The sequence below is a fragment of the Schistocerca gregaria genome, chromosome 3 (assembly GCF_023897955.1).
Source record: "Schistocerca gregaria isolate iqSchGreg1 chromosome 3, iqSchGreg1.2, whole genome shotgun sequence".
NCBI lineage: Eukaryota > Metazoa > Arthropoda > Insecta > Orthoptera > Acrididae > Schistocerca > Schistocerca gregaria.
In genome coordinates this window covers 340,931,660-340,949,402 of record NC_064922.1, presented here as the reverse complement: position 1 = coordinate 340,949,402, position 17,743 = coordinate 340,931,660, and the positions used below count along the sequence as shown (strand labels likewise).

The window sequence follows — 17,743 nt, the reverse complement described above, 5'->3', positions numbered from 1 at the left end:
CTATTTGGGCAGCAAAATAACTCATGATGGCCGAAGTAGAGAAGGTATAAAATGTGCACTGACAATGGCAAGAAAAATATTTCTGAAAAAGAGAAATATGTTGACATCAAATGTACAGGGTGACTATAATTAAAGTTAAACTTTCAAACTGCTGTAGAAATAACACCATGGGTCAGACTGAAGTCAAATTGGCACAGAACATTATCAGAGAAGGGGGAAAACATATGGCACAAGAAAAATAAATAGTTACAAAATGTATCAATAGATGGCACTGTACGCAACATAATTTAATAGTGGTCAACTACAAATGACAAATGAATCATACAACAATGCCTAAGCTGTACGTTTGACGTTAAACAAACTTTACAACTCAGTGTGCATGGGTTGCACAGGTGTGATACTGTTAGTTACGTAAGCACATCCATCACGGCAAGGTCATATCACATCGGCTCAGAAATACTGGTTTTTAATTGTCCCGAGGCCAAAAACTGCATAAAAAGCACCAATCAAATCAGTTTTTAACTGTCCTGAGGCCAAAAACGGCATAAAAAGCATCAATCAAAATCAAATCGAATTATTAATTTCCGTGTGCCTGGCGCAAAACATGCTCAATATATTGTCAACCATTTTCTGCAAAAAGTTGGAATTGAGAAACAGCATGTCCCACAACTAGTCGAAGTGTTTCTGGGGTTACATTCATTCAGAATGTGTTGCACAATGCATGCCTTCTATGCAGCTAAGTTTTCAATTGGAACACAACATCTTTCAGATACCCCTCAACCAGAAGTCACATGGATTAAGATCAGGTGATCAGAATGGCCCTGCTGAAGGGAAATGGTCGCTGATAATTCTAGCATTTCCAAAATGGCGCTTCAGTAGCTGCTTAACTGAATTTGCACGTGCGCAGTTGCGCCATCTTTCATAAAAATGATCCCATCCACGCATCAATTCTGTTGATAGCGCTTAAAAGTGACAGTACAAGTAACAGGACTGGAAGCACATGTCTCTTCGAAAAAATATGGCCATATGATAAATGATGCCGTAAACCTGCACCACACAGTGACCTTTTCAGGATCAAGTGGTACTGGCTGATTTGTATGTGGGCTTTCCATTGTCCATATTCAACAATTCTGTATATTGACATATCCTGTCGGATGGAAGTGGGCCTCATCTGTTCACATAATCTTCCATGACCAACCATTGTCCACTTCCCTGCAAGCAAGAAATTCTGAAGCAAAGGTCTCTTTTGCTGGCAGGTCAACAGGAAGCAACTCGTGCACATGCGTAATTCTGAATGGATAGCAAAGAAGGATGTTTTGTACGATTTTACACACCATGCTCATGGGTATGTCCAATGTTCAGGCAATTCTCCACACACTACACGTTTGCACACCACTACTGGTCTTTTCCTGCATTGCTGTAGCCACTACTTCCACTGAAATCAAATCAATTCGTTTCCTCCCTTTACCAGGTTGCACACCAAAAGTACCCGTCTTTTCAAATTTCCGTATCATTTTCTCCAGACCCACGGCAGTCATCAGACCAACGCATTTTTTCAAACCCTTCAGTGTGCGGAACTTCTGCAGAGTGACGTGTGCACAGTCATCATTCTTGTCATACAGCTTTACAAGCAGAGTGTAATCCTGCATTGAGACAGTCATGGCAAACATAGCAGACATGAAAGGAGGAAAATCTGTGTACCTGGCTTGTTTATGCCAACTTCAATAAATCATGTGCAGGACAGGTGTTTTCATTTTCATGTTCTGACAAATACAGCACCATCTATTGACCAATTTTCACACTATTTTTTTTCCTTCTGTCATACGTTTTCCCTCTTCTCCGATAATATTCCGTTGCAATTTGATGTCATTCTGACCAGTGGTGTTATTTCTACAGCATTTTGAAAGTTTACATTTAATTATAATTGCGCTGTAGATTTAAGTGTTACAAAGTCTTTTCTCAAGGTATATGTCTGGAGTGTAGCCATGTATGGAAGTGAAACATGGACGATCAACAGTTTGCGCAAGAAGAGAGTAGAGGGTTTTGAACTGCGGTATTGCAGAAGAATGCTACAGATTAGATGGGTGGACTGGGTAACTAATGAGGAGGTATTGAACAAACTGGTGAGACAAGAGATCTGTGGCACAACTTGACTAAAGGGATCAACTGATAGGACACAGTCTGAGACATCAATGGATCACCAATTTAGTACTGAAGGGAAGTGCAAGGGGTAAAAGTCATAAACAAAGACTAAGAGATGAATACACCATGTGAATTAAGAAGGGTGTAGGTTGCAGTAGTAATTCAGAGATGAAGAGGCTGGCACATGACAGAGTAGCATGGAGAGCTGCATCAAACCAGACTGAAGACTACAACAACCCACCCACAACACAGACAAGAAGAATGATATATGAAGCATACTCCACTGACTAACAATCCTTGAAAAAGGACCTAAGTACTCGGGTATCAAATTACAAAAAAGTCTGTCTAAAAATGTAATTAATTTCCCAGAGAAACTCAAAGACTACCTGATGAAAAAGGTATTTTACAGCATTAAATAGTATGTATCTTCTTCTTCTTCTTCTCCCCCCCCCCCCCCCTTGTTCTTCTCCTTCTTCATAATAAATGCTGTTAGAGAGTGCAATCAACGCAATTACTCCTTAGGAAATACGTGATACTGAATGTCTTCTGTTTTTTTCATGCCCTATATTACACATACATATACCGTAAACAATGTAATCCTACATAATCAAATAAAATTCAGTTCAGTTGAATTCGATGAAATGCAGACTAGTGGCTGGAGCACATGTGATAAACGACACTGCTATATTTATAACAACTTTTTGTCAAGGTTCCAAACAAATGATAAATCCTGACTACACCAGAGCTGACAGAGCTAAGCTCTTGGTGAAAAAAGTTAGTAAACTGTTCTAGATCGTGAAAGACTACATAATTCACGATCTGCTCTGCACAGCTAATGTATGTAATACAAGGTTAGATTACAACCAGCAAATGCTACAAAATATCACAACCAGCAAATGCTACAAAATATCCATTGTGTATTGGGCAGATTGGAAGTCTGAGTTTAGCATTAGGATATATGCGTTTGCAGTAATGTCATGAAATTAGTGGATGTGGAGAGGGCTAACAGAGTAAACTATGTAGTTTTTGCAATGCTCTTGCTCAACTAGATCACACATATGTAAGGAACAGACGGACAACATCTGTTCTGTGATTTATACAAAATTGTAAAAAATGAGAGAAATTGTTGTTTTCCCAAATGTACTTTGCTTTATTACTTGTTAGAACCAAAGATTTAGGGAAAAAATATGTCACAAGTATCAGGAAGATACAATGTAATAAGTTATATTAAATAACAATATTCTACCTCAACACATTAATAGCAAGTACATTTAAAATAGTAGGGACTCCGGGTAGGAATAACAACAACAACATAAAAAAGATAGGCTGCTACTTAGCATAAAGATAACATGTAAAGATGCAGACAGGTTCAATTAAAAGACACTTACATATACACTTTGAGCCACAGCCTTCTTTGGAAAAAGAGAAACACACGCCAGGTTCAATTAAAAGACACTTACATATACACTTTCAGCCACAGCCTTCTTTGGAAAAAGAGAAACACACACCATTCATTCACACAAGCGCACGCGTGCACACACACACACACACACACACACACACACACACACACAAAAGACTGCCAACTCCAGCAGCTTGGGCCAGAATATTTACAATTTAAACCAGGTGGTGCTGTACACTGACCAAAAGCAAAATGTGTCAATTTAGCAAATTATGAGAAAAAATATGATACGTGTCACAAGTGGTGATATGGTAAAAGAAATGCTTTTCAAGCATAAGGTTTTCTATATAATTGCGTATATGTCAAATCCAAAAACTATGTGAAGAGAGAATACATGAAGTAAAATGTAAAATCTGTCACTCATTTCATGTGAACAAGAAATTAAATTCATTTTTCAGCTCATCTTTCATTTATGGTCAGAAAAGAAGCTGCCTGTTTCTCTTTCGTGCAGCTTTTTTATGTACTGGCATAATTTAAGGTAGCAGTCTGCTGTCCCAATACCAAGAATACCTATCAAAAGGAGGTTGCATTTTCATTAGCTACTTTTGCCCAATGGGCTTCATTTCCTCATACTGTCAAACAACAGTTAGCTGTTTTTACAGTGTCAATGCTATGTCTGTAGAACTAAATAGTTTCTCCTTGACTTTAGGCTCTATACTAACCATGAGATACAGTGGTTAAGTAGCTAGACCTGCACTCAGAATTAACAGTGTTCTAATCTCTGGCTGGCCATTCAAATTTTGGTTACCTGTGTTTCTCTGAATCATTTATTTAAAGCTTATGCAAGGAACATTATTTTGTCTGTTGCAAGCTTGTGCTCCATCTCTAATGACCCATCTAACTTCTTTCCTTCACTCTGCATCTTACTTTAGAATATTTCAAAGCTGTCAAATACATATCTGTTATTCTTATGTCATAATACTGGAGTACAGTCCAGGCAGACAAACACATTAAGTAAGGATTTACACCACTGGAGGAAGTTTTTACCTCTGGGCATATCTAGCCAAACTTTTATTTGTATCCTGACAGGTATAACTGGGCATGACTAAAAGACACCTAATATGCAGATGGTAAACAACAATACAAATCTACACAGATTCATTCTGCTTTCTCATGTATAGGAAAAAAGGAGACGCAAATGTCTCAGATCTGACCTCGCAGCCTGCCCAGGGTCTAACATAAGCTGTGGAATTAAATTTTCATATTATCAAAACCTCCAACTAATGCCATGGACCTGTTCAAAATACAAAGATGATAATGTGTATAATGTTCTCAATAAAATACATCCCACAGTGCTCACTGACACTTTTGTTTAAGTTTCACATTGTTATTACACAGAATACTATTATATAGCCTGCCAACATTAAAAATATTAAGGAAATTAATATGGGATGTTTAGGATTTTGATCTGGAGCCTGTATCATTAAATATGGAGAAAGAAAAAAAACTAAACTTAAAGCAGTTAGTATCACAACCATGATTACAAACAACACATAAATTGCATTTAGCTAAATATTACTTGAAAATATTGTCGTCAGCCCAGTAGTATACAATGTGTGTCATACATATACTTACCTATGGAAAGTGATGGTTAAGGCAGTAGCATGTTCCACGTTAGGATTTGATACAACTGTTCCTAATGGATGTAGGATGTCATCAGTCTGTGTGTCTTCTGCATATGTCCACATGTACAGTGTCATTGCTCCAATCTTCAATTGATTTTTAAAATCGTATACTGTTGTATTTACCCAAGCCAAAGGATTGATGAACATCTCCTGTAGATAATAAAGTCAGATGACATTAGAACATGACGTAAATGTTAAAGTACTCTATTAAAATGTGATAAGAATCTATCAGAAGACATTCCTTGGTATTCACTTTCTTGGCAACCATAAGAAGTTGCCCTCATTTGTGATAAAAATTTTCTACAATACTTAATAAATGAACAATTACATAATTATAGTAAAGCTACACTGTGTTGTAAGATATGTCAGTAATATTATTTTATTAGTTTAAGGCAAAATATCTACAGTGTATTTAATGCGACTCTTCAGCCTACTTAAATAATCTAGAAATTTAAAAGTAGTTTTGTAACAGATTTTCAAAAAATAGCTTAGTTTTAAATTTGAAGACAGACTAATTTGGCCAAAACCAACAATAAGTTACATGAAATGTGATCTGGACTCTATTTCAAAAAATAACGTAGTTACATATGCAATATTATAACTGAAAGATAACAGCCAAATGGCCCGTAACAATTATACAAAATAATATTGTTACAAAATTCTGTTCCTTCCGATACCTAGATAATTGTTACTGAATGGCTTAGCAACAGTCCAACCAAACTACACTTTTTCTCCCAAAAAGTGTTTCCCTACATACTTATTTCCTTTCCTAGTCTTTCCATTGGCTCATCATCTCAGCCTTGATAGGACCATCTAATTTGTAGGATGCTTCTGCTACTTAACATTACAATTGCTTCTAGTTTTTTCTCCTCTGTTTTCTTCTGCTGTTCTTATGTGACTTAGAGCAGATGAGAAACTTCTTCCTAAAGTCACACAATTTTACCATTACCATCATGACTGCTAATGTCTCTACATTCCATACAGACAATTTATCTGGATTGTGAATCTTGAAGACTTTAGAAATGAACAGTTGAACACACAAAGAAGTGCTCCACTTAAATGCATCACGTGTGCATTAATAAACTTTGATGCTCATTTACATTGTTGTGAAAGGAAGATGTAAAAATTACACCGTGTGTGCATATTTTTCAGATCAAATCTAAACTAATAACGGACATTCAAAAAAGCACAGGTATGATGAATCACTTTGGTACAGTAATGGCACAAGCCTAGGCAAGAGGGCTCAATGCCATAAAAAGGACATCTGCAGCAATACACTGGCACAGCAATGCTACAGGACCTGCTGGATACCACAGCCCACATGCTAGTCAGTGCTTGGCTAGTTACCGAAACCGAGGACACATCAGCACATGGTTTCTGCGGCAGCAACACCATAACATACACACTTTGATGCGAGTAAATAATGGCCACCTGTCCACGCAGGTCACTGAACTGCAAGTCATCGAGATAGCAACAGTCATAGAGTTGGCCTCTGGCATGAGGTTGCTACCACTCGATCGTCATCCTGACAGGACAACCAGCCAGGTGTCAAATAACAGTTGGATGGGCTGAGTGTGAAACTGAAGCTCTCATAGCCTGCACCATTCGCTGCCAGCAACATGCTGGACTAGGGTTTATTACCTGGACATCCACATACTGTCACTCATTACACCTGGGCAGGTCCCAGCAGCCTCGATAATGGCTTAGCAGCTCAATACCACCACTCCAGCACCTGAAGCAGTGCCACCAGAAATATTTACCATGCAAGGTCACTCCGCACTTGGGCCAAAATGAGTGTTGCAAGTCACCTGACCACACCAGTAGTACATGGACTCACTGCATCAATGACAGCCTGTGCCACATGCTGAGAGCACACATCTCTAGCTGCTCTAAGCTTGTTAGAAGAATAAAGATTTCTCATGAATGCCAGCTGTCTTGCTGCAGCCACATTACTCATCCAACAGACTCCAATCATCCTCACCAACCCAACAAACCTAGGATACCAAGGTAGGAGAGTCTAACACTAGACAATCTGAAGAACAGTTCTTCCAGCCCTCTGTAGCAGTCATAGCACATCAGGCCACTACAGTTTGGAGTCAGAAGTGGGATCATTGGAGGTGATACTGCAGTCATTAATGCTGTGATAAGTAGCAGCATGTGTTTTCTGTAACCCCCCAGTGGTTCCTTCGAATTGTTGTTCCTGTGTTTGTGTCAATCCCCTTTCACCTTTTCTGCACAGAATGTGTTAGGGATGAATGGATGTGGAGGAGGGATAGACAAGCATAAGTAGGAGATAGTGTAGCATAATTTATGGTTGTTATGTAAGCATAAATTTAAGAATTCTCCAGAGGACTATACAAGCTGATATGTGATTTGATGTCTGCCGAGTGTCTGAGAAGTGTGTGGAACTTCTCTCCATCTTTCTGCTTCTATATCATAATGCTTCTGCTCCTGTGATCCAATTTTTAGTGAAATAGTTGTAAGCCATAGTCTAGTGCTCATGGAATAAAAATAGATCAGTGTCACAATAATGTCTTTGATTGGATTCTTTGTCTTCTCATAATGCAATGCTGACTCAAAGCAGCATAGCAAGGCACTAAGAATCCACATTAATGCAATTTGGTCATTGGCCATGACGCAACTGTTCATCTAAATCTACATCTACATCTATATGATTACTCTGCAATTCACATTTAAGTGCTTGGCAGAGGGTTCATCGAACCACAATCATACTATCTATCTACCATTCCACTTCTAAACAGCACGCGGGAAAAACGAACACCTAAACCTTTCTGTTCGAGCTCTGATTTCTCTTATTTTATTTTGATGATCATTCCTACCTATGTAGGTTGGGCTCAACAAAATATTTTCGCCTTCCGAAGAGAAAGTTGGTGACTAAAATTTCGTAAACAGATCTCGCCGCGACGAAAAACGTCTTTGCTGTAATGACTTCCATCCCAATTCGCGTATCATATCTACCACACTCTCTCCCCTATTATGTGATAATACAAAACAAGCTGCCCTTTTTTGCACCCTTTCGATGTCCTCCGTCAATCCCAACTGGTAAGGATCCCACGCCGTGCACCAATATTCTAACAGATGATGAACGAGTGTAGTTTAAGCTGTCTCTTTAGTGGACTTGTTGCATCTTCTAATTGTCCTGCCAATGAAACGCAACCTTTGGCTCGCCTTCCCCACAATATTATCTATGTGGTCTTTACAACTGAAGTTGTTCGTAATTTTAACACCCAGGTACTTAGTTGAATTGACAGCCTTGAGAATTGTACTATTTATTGAGTAATCGAATTCCAACGAATTTCTTTTGGAACTCATGTGGATCACCTCACATTTTTCGATATTTAGCGTCAACTGCAATCTGCCACACCATACAGCAATCTTTTCTAAATCGCTTTGCTACTGATACTGGTCTTCGGATGACCTTACTAGATGGCAAATTACAGCATCATCTGTGAACAACCTAAGAGAACTGCTCAGATTGTCACCCAGGTCATTTATTTAGATCAGGAATAGCAGAGGTCCCAGGACGCTTCCCTGGGGAACACCTGATATCACTCCAATTTTACTCGATGATTTGCCATCTATTACTACAAACTGCGACCTTCCTGACAGGAAATCACAAATCCAGTTGCACAACTGAGACGATACCCCATAGGCCCGCAGCTTGATTAGAAGTCGCTTGTGAGGAACGATGTCAAAAGCTTTCCAGAAATCTAGAAATACGGAATCAACTTGAGATCCCCTGTCGATAGTGGCCATTACTTCATGCGAATAAAGAGCTAGCTGTGTTGCACAAGAACAATGTTTTCTGAAACTATGGTGATTACGTATCAATAGATCGTTCCCTTTGAGGTGATTCATAATGTTTGAATACAATATATGCTCCAAAACCCTACTTCAAACTGACGTCAATGATATAGGTCTGTTGCTGGTCCCTCAAAGGTCAGTTGATATGATAGCAGAGAATCTACACAGGATAACTGTTGGAATCAGTGTGAGGAATAGGGAGTAATGGAAGTATGTATTGGCTTTCAGGGAAATATAACGAGAAAAACAGGTTACTAAGTAATAGGAGTTGAATTAAGGGGCACCGGTCACAGCTGGTAGAGAAGCTTGTGGTTAAATAAATATGTCAATGGTACCACAGAACTTACGAAGCACAATACGTTGGCCAGGTCTCTCAGAAACGAGGGATGAAGTTTTAAGATTTTTTAAGTAATGTTAAGTTCTTCTTGTTGGAATTCACGGTGTAGAGGAAGATGTAATAGGCTATTAAGACAATAAGTAAAGTGGGACATAAGATGACTATGTTGATGAAGCTAGGTACACAGTTGGAGAGAATGATTTGCGGAAATGAGTGAGTATGTAGTTCAGTAAGGTTAGACAAATCAAGTGGGAGTACTGCTGTAGCACACATTCCAGAATCCTAAAACCCTATCCCTATGAGTTAGTTTGGCACTGTTACCAAACTGAAAACTCAGAGACACAGACAGTAAGTATATTATGTACTACTCAGGAAGAGTGCTACAGGAAGCATAAGTGAATTACATACAAGTTACCTTATGCATATCTGGTGCAGACAAAATTCAAAGCATGAGCCTGGTGTTTGTTCACACGAGAGGTCGAAGCCGTAAAAATGACATTTGCAAGCAATATGCTGATGCAGCGTTATGCTACAGCACCTGCTGGATGCTACCATCTGCCTGCTGGTCAGTGTCAGGCTAATTACTGAAATTAGGGAGACTTTGGCACTCAGCTTATGTGACATCTGTGGCAGCAGCACCACGATAAACCTGCTTTGGCGCATGTAAATGATGGCCTCCTGGCCAGGCAGGTCATCAAATTAGCACATCAGCAGCAGTCAGAGTGGCAGCCTCAACTGAGAGGTCACTACTTCTCCACCATCATCCTGACAGGACTACCTGCCAGGGGGACCAGCCACTGCCAGATAGCCTGAGAGTTGAACTGAGGCCCTCCTAGTCACCAAGCCACAGGGATGCTTGCCAGAGACAGGTGCCGCCAGCCAGGCGCCATACCAGAGTCCCTCGCCAGACATCCGAGCTCTGTCCCTCACCACTGGTAGGCAGGTCCTGGCCACCCCTCTAACAGAATGGCAATTCAATACCACCATGCCCACACCTGACATAGCACTGCCAGGAAAGTTTACGACCTGATGTTGCTCTGTGCAAAAGCGAAACTGAGTGTAGCAGCTACTGACATATTCACAACAATGCTTCACTGCCAATGTCCATGCCTGTGGAGTTTCCATGAACATTGCCTGTCAAGCTGCAACCACCTTAATCCTCCAAAGGATACCTGTGACCTCGTCAGTTGACAATATCCAGTGGAAGAGCTGGATGACACCCTGAAAACCTGAAGGATGACTATTTCACCCCTCCTGGTCTTAGCACACCAGGTCACTACAGTGTCTAGAACAATTATATTCATCACACCTACTTCCAAACAATTACTCAAAACTCATTCCACAGTATGACAAGCAGGTGGTGTGGTGTATATTTTGGGCACTTTTGACACTATAAGAAGTTTTTTGAGAACGAAGTATTTCACAACAACACTGTTGTATAATACATTCTCGGACATCTCGCTGCATCAGTTCAGGGTAAAACTTCGAGCTTTTGATGATTACCTCCATCATCTTCATCAGGAACAACACACTGTCAAAATTGCTACTGTGGTGGCCTTATAAATCCCAAAGATGGTTTCTGATCGGTCAGTAAACACAGTGGCAACTTTGACAGTCAGTTGCTCCTGATGAAGACAATGGAGGTAATCCTTGAAATCTCATGGTTTTACACTGAACTGAAGTGGCAAGAAGTCCATGGATGTTTTATACACTATAAGAAATTGTCACAGCTCACCAGCCTTCACTTACACCCAAACCTCCAGATGTCAGACACTCAGAACAGTGCTAAACACTGTATGTCGATAGAGTATCAACCAAAACACCAATTTAGTTCATGGTGTATGCTGTCATCCAGTAGAACATGCATACACAGGAATTAAAAGTAACAGAACTATAGAGCCTAGTAAAACTGTGTCTTGAGCAAATGACACAAAGATCTAGCATAGCTGAGTTGTTAGAACGTCAGATTGTCAAGCCAAAGGTCCTGTGCTCGAATCCCAGCAGTTAAAAACTTTTTTTAAAATTGTTTATGCATGAAACTGTTATTTGGGAGGATATTTTCCTGATATGTAAAAAGACTTCTCGGAGTTTGTAGCACTGTTCTTTTGGCAGTCTGCTTTCATTTCATTGGTTGAAAGTAGCAAGCTTATCGATTACATTTGTATAGCTAGGTTTGCTACTTTCAACTAACGAAGCAAAAGCAGACTGCCAAAAGAACATTGCTGCAAACTCCCAGAAGTCTTTTTACATGTCAGGAAAATGTTCTCCCTTTATAACAGTTTTATGCATAAACAGTTAAAAACAATCGTAGTCCGTGGGGTTTGAACACAGGGCCTTTCGATCAATGATCCGACATTCAAACGACTCACCTACACAAGATCTTTGTGTTATTTGCTCACAGACATGCTTTTACTAGGCTCTGTAGTTCTGGTGTAACTTTTAATTATCATTTACGCATGTTCTACTGCATGACAGCGCACAGCATGAACTAAATCAGTGTTTTGGTTGATATTCTATAGACATGTTGTCTACCGATCTGACTGACTGACATCAAGAGGTTTGGGTGTTACAGGTTGGACACAGGCTTTGTCCTAGTACAGTGGCTAGCCTAATACCCTCATTGTGGACTGTATCTAATACATTTGGATATAATAGTTTGGTAGGTCTATAATCAAGTCACAATTGTACAAAGGCTCTCAGTGAGGTTTGTCTATTACTCTTGTTTTGTGGTTAATGTGTTTTAACACCTAAGAGACTTTGACAATATATTCCCTAGGTTTAGTAACAACATCAACAAAGTTGAGGCCTCAAAACATCACTATTTCTTTACAATTAGAAGAGTTTCATTTACTCTTAATCAGTTAACTTTAAGACAATGTTTTAATGTCAGTAGTAGTTGTGGTCTTCAGTCCAAAAACTAGTTTGATGCAGCTCTCCATGCTACAGTATCCTGTGTGAGCTTCTTCATCTCCAAATAATTACGGCAACCCACATCCTTTTGAATCTGCTTACTGTATCTCTTGGTCTCCCTCTACAATTTTCACCCCCCCCCCCCCTTCCCCAACACACACACACACACACACACACACACACACACACACACACACACACTCTTCCCTACAATACTAAATTGGTGATTCCATGATGTCTCAGAATGTGTCCTATCAACTAATCCCTTCTTTTGGTATGGTTGTGCCACAAATTTCTTGTCTCCTCAATACCATTCAGTACCTTCTCATTAGGTACGTGATCTACCAATTTAATGTTCAACATTCTTCTGTAGCACCACATTTCAAGCTTCTATTCTCTTTTTTGTCCAAACCTTTTATTGTCAATGTTTCACTTCCACACATGGCTACACTCCACACACATATCTTTAGAAAAGACTTCCTAACACTTGATTCAATACAAATTTCTCTTCTTCAGAAATGCTTTTCTTGCCACTGCTAGCCTACACTTTATATCCTCTCTACTTTGGTCATCGAGTGGCGCCACTAAGTTAGTAGTGTTCTGTCTAGCACCACTAGCTCTCGGGTAGTACTGAATACCCCTCTTGCGGCTCCATTTCCAATATCTATGAGGATGAGTTCGTATCTTTAGGTTGTGTCCTCAGAAGTTCTTTGCTTGCCAGAGTATATATATATATATATATATATATATATATATATATATATATATATATATATATATACAGGTTCGCTGAACCGAGAAGGGAGGCACCAAGTTTGGGGATTGGTGGTAGCATCGTGACAAGAGGCGGTCATAAGGTCTGAGCGGCCGAAGCCACGAGCTACACAAGGAGGGCCTGCACAGAGGAAGGATACTGGAGTACTTCACCGGATTCTGTGTCGACAACAAGCAGCAGGCCAACATCACATCAGTTGACTGGCAACATTTGTGTCGGATGACTGCTCGTGGCCTGGCTGCCCCCTTCTACCTGGCTGTCAACAGCACCACTCAGTAAATGCCACGACACACTGTGGATCCATGAAGCTGCTTGCTGATAAAGGGGAGTAACATTCTGTAATCCTTGTGGTGATTGGTGTCATTGTCTACCTGACCTCCTAATTATTTTCTGGTTTGTATCTGCCCTCAGAGTTTTACTCAGGCATCTCTTTGGTCGTAAGTATAGACCGTAGTATTGTACTAGACACTTGTTGTAGTTTGAAAATTTGTTCTTATATTATATTGCTCTTCCATTCTAGTTCATACCCAATCATTAATGTTTTAATGAATCAGCTCCTGGTCGGAAATACACTCTGAACAATTGTACCAAGGCACAAGTTGCCATTAAACAAACAGGGTCTTGTGGTTAGATGTTAACCGGTTCAATTCCTTCATTGTAACTGTATTTGAGATAATTTGAACTACCTGTTGTACTAAGCTGAGCATTCCTGCCTTTGAAAGACCTGGTCATTATTGCTGTGTTTTTAACTGGGTCTTGTGGTTCCACCAAGTGAGTCTCTTGTAATAAGTGCTCATATGTAACATTTTAAAATGTTCCTTCAGAGTGGCCTTCGTAACTGAAAACCAATCTAACTATTGAGATATTAATGGCCAATTGTCACCAGGACTTTAGTCAGAATAAGATTGTCAAAAGGGACGTGTTGGGATCCAGTCGCACCTTGTTGCTGACTGAAACGAAAAGGTTGCTCGCTTTGAAGCAAGCTTTGTTGTTGTTGTTGTTGTTGTTGTTGTTGTTGTTGTCTTCAGTCCTGAGACTGGTTTGATGCAGCTCTCCATGCTACCCTATCCTGTGCAAGCTTCTTCATCTCCCAGTACCTACTGCAGCCTACATCCTTCTGAATTTGCTTAGTGTATTCGTCTCTTGGTCTCCCTCTACGATTTTTACCCTCCACGCTGCCCTCCAATACTAAATTGGTGATCCCTTGATGCCTCAGAACATGTCCTACCAACTGATCCCTTCTTCTTGTCAATTTGTGCCACAAACTCCTCTTCTCCCCAATTCTATTCAATACCTCCTCATTAGTTATGTGATGTAGATGGACAACTACGGAGTCCCGGCATTCAGCAAGTTACCCATGTTAAGAATCACACCACAATGGTGGGTATGATATGCTTATATATGCCGTATTGCTATCCGTTTTATACAGCTGGTGTCTACCAACCCTGTAATATATCCTATGAGATGTTATCTCGCCTGGCTCATTCAGCAGTCATGCTTTGCACACTTTCAACAAACATATTTTGGGTGTACTTAATTTTATTATTACAACCCACCACTGTGGTTTGATTCTTAACATGGGTAGCTTCCTGAATGGTAGGATGCTGTAATGTCCATCTACATTATGAAAATACAACCATTATAAACCTGAAGATGTGTCTATACTGACATGAAACTGGCCGTTGCAAATAAAGACCCTTCATACAGCTATTCGGCTTCTGGAAATGGCTCATCATTCTTGCCTTTTTCAATTATTGTAATTTTTATGGAAATGTAAATGGTTATTGAGTGGAGTGTTTTTTTAATTGTTGTTCACAATAGCAAAGAGTGGTTACAAAAAAACACCAGAAGTATTCATTCATGCGTTCCAAAGTGTTACCAGCAGTCCAATTAGCAACATCATTGCATTTATAGAGTAAAAAAAAGTGGGGTACAATGGTTGTGTAGCTCCTCATAGGCCAAACATTTCTGTGGCCAATGCTAAGAGATGCTTGAGTTCATGTACAGAACAGTGTCACTGGACAGTGGATGATCGAAAACGAGTGGTTTGGTGCAATATATCACACTATACCCTGTGGCAATCTGATGGAAGGGATTTGGTGAATGCATGGAGGAAGTTACCCACCATCAGGTGTAGTGCTAAAAGTGATGTACAGAGGAGGTAGTGTTATGGTATGAGAGCAAGCTTCACGGTTATGATGTGGTCCTCTTATCGCACTTAAGAAAATGATAAATGCAGAAGGATATGAACATATTGTACAGTATTGTGTACTGCATAGATTAGATGAACAATATGAAGGTGATTACTTGTATCAACATGTTGTGACCTGAATGAATTTTCACTCTGTAGCTGACTGTGTGCTGATATGAAACCTCCTGGTAGATTAAAACTATGTGCCAGACCAAGACTCGTACTCAAGACCAGAGTCTCAGTCCAGCACACAGTTTTAATCTGCCACGAAGTTTCATGTTGTATCCTGTCATTCAGCATCATCTGTGGGGCAATGGCTTGTGGACAACAATATTCCTGAAACGGGATGGTCTGCCCAGCATCCTGAGCTGAACCCAATGAACATCTTTGGGATAAGTTAGTAAATCAATTTTGCCCAGTGTCCAACATCACTACCTTCTCTGGTTTGGGCTTTTGAGGAGGATGTGCTGCCATTTCCCCATAGATATTCAGACACTGCATTCAAAGTATAGCAGCATTCAATCTGTCACAAAGGCAAAAGGTAGACACTACCCTATTAATGTTCAGTAATAGGTGTCTTGATAATTTTGATCAGGTAATGTCATGTGTAGTTCAGCTTGCTGAGCAACTGCTTTGTCAGTTTCATTTCAGGGTCTGTTCAGTTTGGTGCACTCAGTAGAGTGCAAGTCATCAAATGTCTTCCCCTGGGTATTGTCTGTGAGGGAAGTTAGCATGTTACAAGTTTAATGGCTGAGAATGGCCTTACAGCAGTTGTGATGTATGTATGCTACTTCACACTAAGAATATATATATATATATATATATATATATATATATATATATATATATATATATATATATATATATATATAAAACAGAAAGAAACTTCCACATGGGAAAAATATATTAAAAACAAAGATTCCAAGACTTACCAAGCGGGAAGGCGCCGGCAGACAGGCACATGAACAAAACACACAAACACACACACAGAATTACTAGCTTTCGCAACCGATGGTTGCTTCTTCAGGAAGGAGAGGGAAAGACGAAAGGATGTGGGTTTTAAGGGAGAGGGTAAGGAGTCATTCCAATCCCGGGAGCGGAAAGACTTCCCTTAGGGGAAAAAAAGGACAGGTGTACACTCGCACACACACACACATATCCATCCGCACATACACAGACACAAGCAGACATATTTAAAGGCAAAGAGTTAAGGGCAGAGATGTCATTCGAGGCGGAAGTACAGAGGCAAAGAAGTTGTTGAAAGACAGGTGAGGTATGAGCGGCGGCAACTTGAAATTAGCGGAGGTTGAGGCCTGGCGGATATCGAGAAGAGAGGATATACTGAAGGGCGAGTTCCCATCTCCGGAGTTCGGATAGGTTGGTGTTGGTGGGAAGTATCCAGATAACTCGGACGGTGTAACACTGTGCCAAGATGTGCTGGCCGTGCATCAAGGCATGTTTAGCCACAGGGTGATCCTCATTACCAACAAACACTGTCTGTCTGTGTCCATTCATGCGAATGGACAGTTTGTTGCTGGTCATTCCCACATAGAAAGCATCACAGTGCAGGCAGGTCAGTTGGTAAATCACGTGGGTGCTTTCACATGTGGCTCTCCCTTTGATCGTGTACACCTTCCGGGTTACAGGACTGGAGTAGGTGGTGGTGGGAGGGTGCATAGGACAGGTTTTACACCGGGGGCGGTTGCAAGGGTAGGAGCCAGAGGGTAGGGGAGGTGGTTTGGGGATTTCATAGGGATGAACCAAGAGGTTACGAAGGTTAGGTGGACGGCGGAAAGAACCTCTTGGTGGAGTGGGGAGGATTTCATGAAGGATGGATCTCATTTCGGGGCAGGATTTTAGGAAGTCGTATCCCTGCTGGAGAGCCACATTCAAGGTCTGATCCAGTCCCGGGAAGTATTCTGTTACAAGTGGGGCACTTTTGGGGTTCTTCTGTGAGAGGTTCTGGGTTTGAGGGGATGAGGAAGTGGCTCTGGTTATCTGCTTCTGTACCAGGTTGGGAGGGTAGTTGCGGGATGCGAAAGCTGTTTTCAGGTTGTTGGTGTAATGGTCGAGGGATTCAGGACTGGAGCAGATTCGCTTGCCACGAAGGCCTAGGCTGTAGGGAAGGGACCGTTTGATATGGAATGGGTGGCAGCTGTCATAATGGAGGTACTGTTGCTTGTTGGTGGGTTTGATGTGGACGGATGTGTGCAGCTGGCCATTGGAATCCGTACCCAGTCTGTTACCCCCAGAAATCATCCTGGTAACCATTGATGCCACTTCCCTATACACAAATATCCCGCACGTCCAGGGCCTCGCTGCAATGGAGCACTTCCTTTCACGCCGATCACCTGCCACCCTACCTAAAACCTCTTTCCTCGTCACCTTAGCCAGCTTCATCCTGACCCACAACTTCTTCACTTTTGAAGGCCAGACATACCAACAATTAAAGGGAACAGCCATGGGTACCAGGATG

The 17,743-nt window shown here is 40.7% G+C and overlaps 1 protein-coding gene across 4 annotated transcripts in view; it reads right to left on the bottom strand.

Moving 5' to 3' along the window:
- The window catches only part of LOC126354098 (phosphatidylinositol 4,5-bisphosphate 3-kinase catalytic subunit delta isoform), a 203,085-nt gene that overhangs the window by 111,799 nt on the left and 73,543 nt on the right, over positions 1-17,743 (bottom strand). For all 4 annotated transcript variants that reach the window (XM_050003486.1, XM_050003487.1, XM_050003488.1 and 1 more), the window contains one exon: positions 5,180-5,379. In XM_050003486.1, the coding sequence (XP_049859443.1) occupies positions 5,180-5,379 (200 nt within the window). The remainder of the gene's footprint in view (positions 1-5,179; positions 5,380-17,743) is intronic.